Source organism: Pectinophora gossypiella, chromosome Z (assembly GCF_024362695.1).
Source record: "Pectinophora gossypiella chromosome Z, ilPecGoss1.1, whole genome shotgun sequence".
In the NCBI taxonomy this organism is placed as follows: Eukaryota; Metazoa; Arthropoda; class Insecta; order Lepidoptera; family Gelechiidae; genus Pectinophora; species Pectinophora gossypiella.
In genome coordinates, this window is record NC_065433.1 from 27883044 (window position 1) to 27896539 (window position 13496).

General features: G+C 42.3%; 1 protein-coding gene across 1 annotated transcript in view; it reads right to left on the minus strand.

The window, feature by feature from the left end:
* LOC126379770 (dystrophin, isoforms A/C/F/G/H-like) overlaps positions 1 to 13496 on the minus strand; it is a 321313-nt gene that overhangs the window by 9586 nt on the left and 298231 nt on the right. The window contains exons 38-43 of the mRNA XM_050028589.1: positions 3807 to 4066; positions 3475 to 3633; positions 3123 to 3259; positions 1167 to 1285; positions 712 to 881; positions 263 to 344 (exon numbers count right to left, since the gene is read on the minus strand). Of these exons, the coding sequence (XP_049884546.1) occupies positions 263 to 344; positions 712 to 881; positions 1167 to 1285; positions 3123 to 3259; positions 3475 to 3633; positions 3807 to 4066 (927 nt within the window). The remainder of the gene's footprint in view (positions 1 to 262; positions 345 to 711; positions 882 to 1166; positions 1286 to 3122; positions 3260 to 3474; positions 3634 to 3806; positions 4067 to 13496) is intronic.

The window sequence follows — 13496 nt, forward strand, 5'->3', positions numbered from 1 at the left end:
GTCGTGACTCTTGCAGACATGGGGTACTTCAAGATGAAGATGATGTGCATATTTCATTTGCTGTCTGTCACCTTTAGGAGGGACGATTGGCAGGATTTCGCATAGATGAAAGTCAATAAGCATTGATACAAGTAGCTAATAATTATACTCCGTACAGGCTGGATAATTCTGCTCACTATATAAATTATTCAAGTGAATCGGAATACTACGCAATTTGTAATTTCATTGTAAGAAAATAATGTACAATGTCAAGGGTACGTACCTGAATGCAGTCGTGCAACAACAATCCAAGTTTCCTCTGATCAGCGCGACAAGAGGGGTCCGCGATCAGGCGGAATAGGTATCTGCAAACGGCACATACGTTAACACGGCACTTTCAACCAATATGGCCCTTGTATTCCACTCTCGAACGTAGCCATGTACAGAAAACGCATAGCAATTACCAATTATAACGACATAAACGAAGAAAAGCGTCAGGATATCGCAGCAATTGGGGGAACATAGTTAACCCTACCAAATAATTTCGCATTGTCTTAACTCTTAGTGTACACAGCACAGCATAAGACCACGTGGTTGACGTCGCATAGCATAACAGTTTGCATCGCTCCCGTCGTTGCTAGGGACAAGGCAGAGGCGGGTGGCCAACCCACTTACCACGACTTCGCAACGGAGGTGCGCGCAAACCGGACACTTGCCTGATCGTCTGGTTACCTGTACTTCTCCTCGAGATGTCCTTTGCAGAGGAGCACGAGTCCAACTTTGAAGCTGAGCACTCGGATCTGCCCGGTGCGCTGGCTGTCGTACACGTTCAGCAGCCAGTTGATGGAGAGATCCAGGCAGAGCGGCACGTTCACCAGGCTCGGATTCTCTGCTGCAATCACCTGCAACACAACAATGGCTTACAATATGCCCTATACAAAACCCGATACATCGAAGGAATCTTGCGTTACTAGAGGATGGGTACAGAGTCTGAGGGATACACCAGGCACTGTGGGACATACATCATTCATGTACCTTAACGGAAGAATCCTGAAGGATGATGTAGTTATAGATACTCTTACGATACATCTTAATTATTAGTTGTCGACTTCATTTGGCTTTCGAAATTATGGTCAAATTTATCAAATTTTAAAATACAGGATGTTCCATATAATACTAGTACATACCTCATACAGTGATGTCAGTACAGTGATCATGTCAGGAATGTCGATCAGGCGGTCGTTCTGCGCGCGCAGACCGTGAGAGTCAAATGCCTCTAGTGCAGCCGGCAGTTGCAACATGTGCACTGAAACAAAGCATTAATACATCTCATACTGTATTCCAAACATCGTCTGTGGTGCAGTGGTTATAGCGATGGTTTCACCTGATCATGACTAGTGGTGGTGGAGTATGCTTCGCACCTCCTCCTGTTATTGACGGGAGACGTATGACCAGGAGTAAGACGTATAAATAGGCTTTTATGTTATCACTAGCTTTTGCCCGCGACTTTGTCCGCGTGGCGTGTTATAAAAGAGAGATCTTTGTGTGTGTGGGAGTGCATATCAAATTTCAAGCATCTAACTTATGCAGTTTAGATTTTTTCATACAATTTTTTTTCCCACTAACTCCCATTTTTCAAAATACAGCCATAACTAAACTTTATATTTACTAAGGTATGCATGCATGCTAGATTGAAAACATCTATCTTACGCGGTTTCGATTTTTTCATACAAATGTTTTTTCCCGCTAACTCCCGTTTCGGGAATTTTGCAATATCCTGTTGCAACTAAGCTTTAAGTTAACTAAGGTACCTGCATGCCAAATTTCAAGCGTCAATTTCAATGTCAATGTCTTTATTGTGCTAGATATTTAGGTCATTTACATTTGCAGTTGTTATTTACATTATTAAATCGTCCTCTAAATACTACCTTTGCAGGCATAACTAGCAGCTCTAACTTTGCAGGTCTAACTTAAGCGGTTTAGATTTTTCATACAAAAGGATTTTCCCGCTGGGAATTCCGAGAATTCCTTTCTTAGTGCACCTCTACGGTACCTAAGCTACATCTCTTCCAAATTTCAAGTGCCTACGTTTAGCCGTTTAGGCTGTTGTGCGTTGATATGTCAGTCAGTCAGTTTCTCCTTTTATATATTTAGATTATTATGTAGTTCAAGCTATAAGATATCTTTTATTGAAAAAGATTAAGAGTGACTGTGCAGATAAGCACGAGTTTTAATATTTATATAGGGCTGAGTATATTTCATTATTTGCAATGGACCCTTATTCTATAAATTCTTTGACCTTTTTCTGAAATAAATAAAACTTTTGTAGAGGAGGCATTCAATTTAGCTGTACTTGTTTCATAAACTCAGATGTCGAGAAATAAATTAGGTAGGTAGGTACTTAAGTAGACAATCTGAGCTGCATCTACTTATTTGATTCTAAACGAATATTTCTGACTTTATTGTCTAGGAATAGGTAACCGTAATGACACGGTAATAAAATTTTGTTGTCGCGATAGCTGAATGTCTAAAGCACATTCGAATAAAGACCATTTGTGTTTGTCAGTGATTGGCTTTCTCATAGAAACTGAAATAGGATTTAGAAGATTTCAAGTTTGTGCATTGGATACGGCCGGTTGTGTACGGTATTTATTACAGGCGGCCACCCACAACGCGATTCGAGTGGGTGGCTGTATTCCTAGGAGAAGTTACGTACGAAATTTACCTCTTATGGTATCGGTACTGGAAAAGTTGCAATGGACCATTGAAACTAACATGATGCAAGATGTAGGTACTCTTACATTGCGCAGGGCGATTACGTTTATCTAGAAAATTTTATTAGGTATTTAACTAAAAATATTAACGCTCCGGTTTCCATTTTCGAGTCCATTTCCATCTACAAGTTATCTCTATATAAGTATACCAAAAAGAAGACAACTAATTGTCACTATTAGTAATCATGTTGCCAGCGAACCCACACACGCGAGACTTCTGAGCTTCTCAAAGGCGCTCGGTAGTCTAACATAGCCAACACTTTCACATTATAATGGATCACTTAAGAAACCCTAAGTAACAAACAAACTATTGAGAACTTGGTTATTGAGTGGTGGTTATGGTTAGTAATATATAATATGTAGACTTACTGCAGAGATGTTTCTGAACGGTCCTTAGTTTGAGTGCGGTGCGGTAGGCGGAGAAGCGCACCTCGTTCAGGTCTGCCAGCGAGTTCATCAGCTCGATCATCTTCGGGTGGTCCCAGTGTGTCGTCTCCAGCTCATGGCTGAAACCCATACTTCATTATAATACCAGCTTATCGGACCTGCAGATTTAAGCGACTACCAATCTAGTTTTCCAACCCACAGGGAAAGCCCTCTCTAGTTAAATCACTAGCTATTTTCCCTCACATTTAATTACGTGATTAAATTGGGTATTGTATTGACAATCACACATGAACCAACCAAACTACTGAATTGCGTTGCAGAAATATTAACTTACTTGATGTAATAGGGAACGTTGGCAGGTGTAACGGCTCGTTCCCACGGAGGCTCGACTGAGCCAGCGAGGAAGCTCTGCGCCGCGCCGGCGCCGCCATCGCGGGCCACTCCCGCCAGCTGGCGGGCGCGCTCCTCGCCCCCGGCACATAGTCCACCCACGCTGCAATGTCGGGAAAACAGTCAAAATGTGGCCTAACGTTCTTAAAGATTCCATTAAACTGAGTTTGGACAATACATAATGTAGTATCCTGAAACGCCAAATCGTCACTTCACTTAGCAACAGGTGGCGGTCAAATGCGAACCTATAAACAGTTTGGTTTATTGAAAACTTACCGAGTGTTCAAGTCATCAAGTCTAGCCAGCACATGATCAGGCAGCTGTATCTTGTCGCGGGCGAGGGTCTGCGCCTGCGCATGGAGCTCGTCGGCGAGGCGGCGCAGCGGCGGCAGTTGCGCGCGCGCCCGCGACACGGCGTCGAGTTGCGCGCGGGCGTCACGAGCGTCGCCCGGCCCGCGCCACGAGGAGCGCGCGGCTTCCGCGGCCTGCACGCGCGACGCGAGCTCGTCCAGCGAATTTGTGAACGTGCGCACACGCTGGAATAAGAATAATTGACAAGTCAATACTAGAACAGTAGAAGTCGGCCATCTTCATTACAACCGATGATCGGAACCGGAAGAATTGGTAAACAAAAACATAATATCTAAGTATGCATAGCAGGGGTTCCCAAACTGCTTGTGTTCGTGACGCACTTTAATGTTGATTTGGCGCCGTAGCTAATGAAAATAGGGTACAATGATGTCTACTTACTAAGTAGACAAAAATACCAGTAAGTAGTAGATATCAATGTATCACTGTTCATGAATGTATTTATAAGTAGTAAGTTTATTCTCCGGATAAAGTAAACAGAATATCTCTCAGCACTTTTCTTTACTCGCTTTGGAAACCCCTGATGTAAGGGTGACATCGAATGGGAAACATCATATCGTAGAGATGGCAACGCAAAAGAATTCATGCTACAGCATCTAACTTGTCACAACAATAATAGTTTGTAACAGTTTACTCACACTAGTTAGTATTCAAGTAGATACAAGTATATCCATTGATGCGTAAATGTATATGTAACTATATTGGGTATATCTATAAAATAACCTGTAAGTAACAACTCTGATAGCGAATCAATTCATAGAAGGAAAATAAATGACCCAATAAAATTGAATTCCGACTGAGAGGGTCCAATAATGTATTCATATTCCGAGATTGAAGTGGTCCTGCGCCTGGTCAGTGGTGTTCAGATGATGACGTACAGCAACTCAAAATAATCGTAACTCTTAGTGTGATCTCATAAATCTATGAAGGTGCAACAGAGACATCTTGCGTTATTAAATTCTCTTGTCGGATCCCAAGATGTCACCATGTTTATTATGTATTCATAATGTCCTTGTTATCTTCTCCGGTTGACTGAGGGGAGGCCTGTGGTCAGTGGTGCGATCTATATAGGCTGTTTATGTTATGTCCACGTTGCGCAGGAGTGGTGCGCGTGGCAGTGACCTTGTCGCGGCGTACGCGCAGCCTCGTCTCTCGTGTCAGGTTGCAGCCGGCCGCCTAGCGCCTGCGCACCGCAACGCTTCCGTCCACACGCGTATATCAGAGTACTTGTTCTACAATGTCATGTGGTCTTGTAATGAATTGTATCTGCTTCTAATGTATTCATTTCAGATACTCCTTCATTTTATTTTGAGATATCCTTAGAAAAGGTTTGTACGATCTACTCGGAACCGGCGTGCGTGTATAAAACGATCTATGAATTTGGAAAAAAAGCAAGAGAAGTGTGTCATAGTCTCTGCTTACCCCGGTGGGAAATAGAAGTGAGTTTATGTATGAATGTCTATTTTTAATATGAGTTTGTCAGCAACGATTTTTATCAACACTCAATGAATTCGATGTTCTCTCCTCCACCATCGTCCATTTAATCAGTCATTCTTCCTACAGAATGATGAGATAACACGTCAACCATGTTAATACAAGTAGGATACCTACATGAATATGCCACGTAACTTGTCTGCAAGGTAGCCTCTGTACCTCTATAAACAATAGTCCACACGCGGCTGAAATTGTAAACGGCAGATTTAAGTGTCCGAAATGCTGTAAGCGAACCAAACTGTCGATTTGAAAATTAATTAGCGCGAAGCAGACCGCGGATTGTCCAGCTAATTGCACGTGCCATTGTGACATCACAAAGCGCCACTTATCGACAGATATGGCATTTGCAGTTTCCGAAATAGTAACTTTGAAATAGAGGTAATAGCTTTGAATTGTTCCATGTATCGTGTTTTGGAGCATCAAATGGCGTTGTTTGTCTGTGCTTGCTCTGAATTAGGCATTGCTGTGTATGCTATGCGTGATTGTGTTGGTATACCTACGGTAAGTGGTGGGGACAGCACTACCTACTTAGTACAAGCTCACCGCCCGTGCAGGTCGAGGGCGCTGCTGTCTACATAGTACGTAGTCGCATGGTAATATCTCCTCAAGTATTTTTTCACCTGTATCAACATTTCCATTTTTTCAAGTCTTGATCGTATGCGTGGGAATTCATTTAGCGAGTGCAGCCGGTGTTTGACAGGTTGATGGACGTGTGATCACATGTCCAGGCTCGCACTAGAATTGGAATTCTTTATTCGCGGAAATGAAAGGGTCTAGTTCGCAGCAATGGTCGTTGGCCGGTACAATGGCCACTCCGGCCGTAATAACGGCGACATATGCCGGTTATCGCCTCCGCCATATTAGTGGCGTTTAATAACAAAGGCCCGAATAATTTGCCCCTCGGCCTGTTTTCACACCGCCTCGAGTTATAGCACCTACTTAGGTAGATACAGCCTATCTCTGTTTGTCGGATCGTAAAAACCCACTCGTTGCAAAAGAAGAAATATTTAAGTATTTAAACCCATCAAATAATAACATATAATGGAGTTTATTCCGAAAGAACGCGCCGCAAAGCACCATTACCATTGAGATGTTTGCGAAGAATCTCGCGTAAACAAATTTACATTTCTGCTGTTGGCACCGATGCGTGCTTCCACGTGAATAAAATACACGCAGGAATTTAGCGGAGGGATAAGTGAGTGAATATTGGATCGGAAGTAAAGTCCCCGATCGGGTTGATAGAGAGTGCTCTAATAGACGCGTACGTATCAAATCGGCATTAAAAGCCCGAGTGCGACGCGCCGCGACACATTACGCCGCCGCGACATGCACACACGCTCTGCTGGATGGGTGCTTGCTTTTTATTGGTTTCTGAATTATACTCGTGCTTAGTTTCAGTAAAAGGTAGGATATATCTTACTTGAATTATTTGATTAATTATATTTATAACTGTTGCTTATTGTAATATTTAAATATTTGAAGCTCGGCCATACAGACATTTTTAAGCTCATTTCTTACTGATCTTTTTAATTAATAAGAGTAAGACTTGTAGATTTAATAAATAGAAGCTTCAAAGTTCAAAATATTTTTTTTTACGACATACCTAATAGTTTGTCGCAACTGTGTCTCTTCAACAAGTAATCTAAGTCGGTTTCTATATCTTGGGCAACTCCTTAAAATTCAGCGTCGGGCGGGTGACGGATCGCGCGGCGGGAACGGGCTGGTATTCCCTACGCACCGGGGTAATATCGTGAGGAAATTGGACGGCTACGGCGTGCGTGCTGCGGAGCGTGCGGCCCGCCGCACGCGTCGCACGCATTGCCACGCAACTCGCTATTTTGCACGCATCCCAAGACACGCTTCGGATGGTGCTTTTCTTAACTACCTATCAATTAGAAACATCGACGAAGAAATTTGAACTCGTTTTCAAACCTAATTAAGTAAGCTCCCAAGGTACATTTCTCAGTTCTCTAGTAAGAATCCTTTGTTGGTTCGAAGCAAGTATTTGCTATTCTGTCGTAAACCACTTTTTGAATACTTTGTACTTATAACTAAAACATTTTAATTTAAGTTTCAGCGAGCTGAGTACTTTATTTGAAAAGTTGCAAAGTACGAACATATTATCGTGGGTTACTTCAGTGTAATAGTACTTAGCGCTCATAGCCAAGTGGACGAGAAAGGAAGAATTCCTGCAACTTTCTCCCGTGGACTTTGTTTCAGTGTTCCTTTAGTAAAAGTTGTTCATCTTAATGGCCTGTCCTCGGTCCACAGCCTTTGTACAGAGGATCCCGGTTGCATCTCAAAAATGAGGATAGAATTAATTAATAAGTGCAGTTGGGAGTTTGAACACGATAATTGAGGGGCGTTTAATCCTAGTTTAGAGAGTTGGCGCCGACTATTGAGAGCACGATTGAGACATAAACGGCAACTAATGGAGTGATTGCCGTCTCCCGGCGACCGGCGACCGGCGGGCGGCGGGCGGGGACCGGCGACCGGCGACCGGCGACCGGCGGGCGGGGACCGGCGGACGGTTGCCGGTCCGGCGAGCAGGGACGGTGTTCATTCGTTTCATTACTTTCTTCTTCATTCCTCAAGTAACACAAACTGTCTCACGGCAAGGAGCGACGTAATTGCTACCAATAAGTTATTTTTTGCAACAATTTCTTTGTTTCTGAATATTCCAGTTGCTTTTATAAGTGCCTATTTATTGTCTTATGTCTAAAATCTAAACTACTTATATTAATTTCCGATAAACCAGCCGATAATTACTGGACCGTGTTTTAGACTGTGAAAAATTCGACTTAATAAGTGTACGATGTAAATCTTTATGGAGTTTACCATTCTATTTAACAGGAATAAACAATATTTGGTATCCGGAGTAACTACTAGCTGCGTCGTGTCGTGACCAACTTGCTAAGTATTTCAATTGGACCTCAGCCGCAAGTTGGCCGGCTGTGCCTGCGTCGAGCTTAGTCCTAACTAATATCTAGTCATGAGTGTCGGTTTCATCCCACTTATATACCACCGAACTAATCTTATGTAAAGCCTGACAGATAATACAAAAACATTTGCCGGGTACATTACACAGTTTACAAAACCAATTACTTATTATATCAGGGTTTTTAAAAATCTTACGACGATATTATTATAGATCTAAAATTTCGCACAGACCGGAGGAGGACCTGGTGGTGTAACGCTCGTGCTGGCTTGACAGTCGATTTTGTAGATTTAATGTTGTCTTTGTGAGTTTCCCTGAGCACGGTTGAGTGCTAATAGCAGCAAACAGAAAATCCTTTATAATTCTGGCTTTATGTATGTACTGATTGATGCCAATCTTTATTAGGCAGCAATTGACAAATTGACCATATGTTTATGTTTATGTTAGTGGGCTCTGTTTTCCGCATTTAGACTCTAAGATGGCCCATTATGCGTGAAATTGTTGACTACGTAAGCCAACCTATCTCCTTCCAGAAGCTCAGAAGCCTCCTGGGGTTTTCACAGGCTTCGCGGAGCGACCCCATTCCTTTGAGGATTTTAACCCGTTGTGCTGACACTCCCGTGCATTCCAGGATTACATGGGGGGCAGTTTCTTCTGCATCCAGACAGCCTCTGCAAAGCGGGCTGTCCGTTATCCCTAAGTTAAATAGGTGCTTGTTGAGTGGACAGTGACCCGTAATACTGCCCACTACTATTCGAAGGTCATTGCGGTTTAAACGAAGCAGTCGGCGAGTGAAGCTCTTGGATATCATAGGCATGATATCCTTCGACTGTCTGCATGTGGGCAGCTGTGCCCATCTGTCGTTGTGTAGTTGCTGGGTATGGTCCCGTACCCACGAGCGTAACTGACTGAAAGGTATCGGCAGGATTGGTTCGGGTCCATATACCCTGGTGTCTGATCCTCTCCTTGCCAGTTCGTCGGCGGCATCATTACCCAGCGATCCACTGTGCCCTTTAATCCACTGCAGGGTAACCTTGTTGGTTAAAGCCATCTTCTGCAGTTCTCTGTGGCACTCGTATATTAGCCCTGAGGTTAAGTTGTCACTATTTAGGGCTTGTAAGACAGCTGCGCTGTCTGAGAGGATTCTGATGTCATAACCCTTGACCTTTCTCTTCCTCACTGTGCTGGCGGCTTGAATTATGGCTACACATTCACATTGAAAAATGGAACTGTATTTTCCCAGAGCCACTGATTTTTGAATGTTTAAGTCGAGTGAGAAAACTCCGGCACCCGTCCCTGAGGACATTTTGGAACCATCTGTGTAGATGCGGAGTTCCCTGATGCCGGATTGATCTCGCTCTGTTTCCTGCAGACTTATCACATAGTTTCTTTCTGTAATCTGCGTTTGTGGGATACTGTCACATGGGGCGAGTAAAAGTTTTTGATGTTGTATTGCCCTGTCTAGAATTTTGGTATGTGGGCCTATGCCATTTGTATTCCATATCCCGGTGTTGCGAAGTCTCATCGCTGCCATCGTGGCTTCCTGTTTGACGATCAGGTCCAGGGGTGGCAAGCTCAGAATTACTTCTAGTGCTGCAGTAGGTGTAGTTCTCATGCAGCCGGTGATAGCAGAGCAGGCCAATCTCTGGAACTGCTGTAGCTTTGTAATGGTTGTGCTGAACTCGGTCCTGGGCCACCAAACGACTGCTCCATATGTTAGTAATGGTTTTATCACGGTATTGTATAGCCAAAGCGTGATCTTAGGTGAGAGTCCCCATGTTTTCCCCATGAGCCGTTTGCATTGCCAGAACGCTATGCAGGCTCTCTCCAGTTTATTTTCTAGGTGTTTGTTCCATAGCAGCTTATTGTCTAGAATAACGCCCAGGTATTTGACTTCGCTACTTAATTTGAGATGTGTGCCGAAAAGTTTGGGTAATTTTAAGTTATCCAATTTTCGTTTGTTGGTGAAAAGTATAAGTTCCGTCTTGGACGGATTTACCGATAGGTTGTGCCTATTGCACCAGTCTTCGACTATTCTCAAAGCGGATCCCATGAGATCGCATAGTGTGTTTTCAAATCTCCCACTGATGAGAATGGATAGATCGTCAGCATAGCCCACTGTGAAGAATTTGTGTTTGTTTAACGATTCTATCAACTCGTTAACCACTATGTTCCATAAGAGAGGCGATAAGACTCCGCCCTGTGGGCACCCTTTCGCTACTATGCCTCTAGTGGTGTTGTTCACAGTGAATTGTATGGCTCTGTGTCTAAGCATGTTGTCTATCCACCCGGCAACCGTGGAGTCGACGTTATGTTTTTCAAGAGCTCGGCTAATGCTGGTAAAGGTTGTTTTATCAAAAGCCCCCTCAATGTCGATGAAACAACCAAGGGTTGAACCCTTTGTTGACAGTGTATTTTCGATGCGTGACACTACTGTGTGTAGTGCAGATTCGGTAGATTTGCCTTTACTGTAGGCATGTTGTTGATGGTGTAGTGGTCTACGTATTAGGGCGTTTGTCCTTATCTCCCTATCACACAGCCTCTCCAAAGTCTTTAGTAGGAAAGATGTGAGACTGATGGGTCTGAAGGACTTAGCCTGCGTGTAGTCACTTTTGCCGGGTTTTGGTATAAAGACTACTTTCACTTCTCTCCATTTCTTGGGCACATATCTAAAGGCTATGCATCCCCTGAAAATTTACCATAATAGCGAACAAGTTGCATTCTTCATTCCTCAATGGAAGTTATATAGGAATATCTAAGTATAAGGGTGTACTGGACTGGGACCAGGAATGCAAATGTCTATTTATTTATTTATAAAGTACAACCACATCACATACATTAAATGTTGCTTAAGTACATAATTTCATTCGCACGTTTCTTTAGATGAAACTTCGAATCTGATAGGTAAGTATGTTTGAATTCTGATAAACGTGTAAAAGAAGTCCAAAGATGATTCGGCACTTTTTATGTTACGTATTCAAATTCGCTGAACAGCAATAAAACTTTTGTAGATCGGCATTTTTTCCGTCAAGGAATGATGATATCAATCATTCAACAAGAAACACGTTCCCCGATAATCGAGTAAGTATTTACTAAACAGTTTTACTTTGTTAAATTAAGCATCACAATTCGAATAACTAATTTTATACTATTCGCTCTTCATGTATTTTTCTCTGGTAAACGACTGTCTCCGAGCGAAATCTAATACAGACAACAGACTTAGTAATGAAATACGATAACTAAGGCAGCATAAAAGTACGGAGACGAGGTACCTACGCGAATATCATTTGTTTGCTATCATAAAAGATAGCAAAGTTGACGTCAAAAGAACCTTTATTTGTGGTTAAGTGTATGTAAGTTTGAAAGGGGACACAAGTTTGTAAGGGACAGAAACGTATGAGTAAGTTAATAATACGTGTCGGATCCGGCCGCAGATCGGTCCTCCGATACGGCGCGATAACCGGACGGGTGTAGTCCCGGGGACGAGCGTGTTGCACACTTTGTACTGGCTGACGAACACTTACGTCATAATAAAAGCAATATTTTATTATTATTTATTACCACCAATATCGGAATTACCTGCGGGCCAGCTTGCTTGACCGAGTGGCCACTAAATAAATATGAACAGTTTCCGCAGAACGTAGTTGCACGCATTTAATTAATGTACTTATTGCAAAGCATTGCAAAGGTATTCTCCGAAATTTAAAATTAAAATTTTGGTGTAGTCATGCGAATTTGAGTGTCTATTGCAGATGAATTCTTCGCATTTCCGGAGTGTGTAAGATTTTGGTGGCGATACGGCGGCCCGTGGACGGTCCGGTCCGATATTGGCCCCCGATCCCTGCGACGATAACTGCCCGCATTCCCTTCAGGCCCACGTTGTAACGTGTCTCCACAAAGGGTACATGTACCCGATTCCTCACTCACAGCACATACAAGCCTGCGGTTCCTATTCTAATTGGATTGGCAAGTCCAATCCACGTCTGCCTCCGCCGTCTACGCATATGCCAATTACATGAACCTGGCGGCTTGTCAGTGATATCCACCCGATACAGGCTATCGATATCAACTGACACAATACAGGTACCTACTTCTACAGCTACTTGTACGTGGGTTGCTATTATCAAAAAAGAAAGTTTATTGAATTTTAAGTACAGAACTTACTAAGTAGGCACCAAGTGGCTGTTAGCGGGTTATCGGCGAGTATTTTAAGTGAGATAAAAGTTACGAAAGTTCTGGAGACTAAGATTCCGAGCTGGCGGTGGCACTCGCGGCGGCTGTGGCTTTATAAATACGCGATGAAATTAAGAAAAAGGCTAAATAAGCAACGAAATAATCTCCAAGTTTCGTGAGCGTACAACCAGCTTTCTCTTTGAAAGGAACTTTAAAAATTATATATCGTCACTGGAAAGGCAAAATTACGTAAGCGCCAAAAGGCCATTTCGAGAAAAAGCCGTTTAAAGTTTCATTTTTTCGTTTTTTTATCATAACTTTTTACCCAATTATCCAATTTAGATGACGTCAATGTAAGGTTACATTGTTTTTTAATTTTCTATGTCCAGCAATACATATCATTACAGTTGGATTGCTATTTTAGGATATAGTGGCGCTTACGTAAAAATGACTTCAGTTTACAGTAAAGCAAATTTACTTAACCGCCATCTGGTTAAAATATTATTTGGAAGCAAAATTACTTACAGCTCTTACGACAATGCATACGAGAACGACAATATTTCTTTAAATATAATAATACTGTAATGTTAGCGGAGTAAAAGTTACTGTAACGACTTTTACACATCTGCTTTCATTATGTGAAAATTGCGTAAAAAGTGATCGATTGATTATGTCAGTTCACCAAAGATTCTTTAAGTAAGTTTTTGTAATATCTTACATGGGTAAAAAGACGTAAGAGACAAATAATTATTCTTAATATCTCCTTAAATTACTTATTACTTCAATTGATTTATAAAAATAGCTATTAAAATACTGAAGTGCCAGAAATAAAGTTTCATAAAATATAAATAATAGCGTACAACCCGTTATCTGTTTGTAAAAGTTTCTTTTTAACACTTTCAAAGACAGAACGTATACCGACGTTCTGATTCCAAGGTGTCATACTACTTATTATGAACCACCAATGACCCATGGTCTCTGTCCGTGGAAGG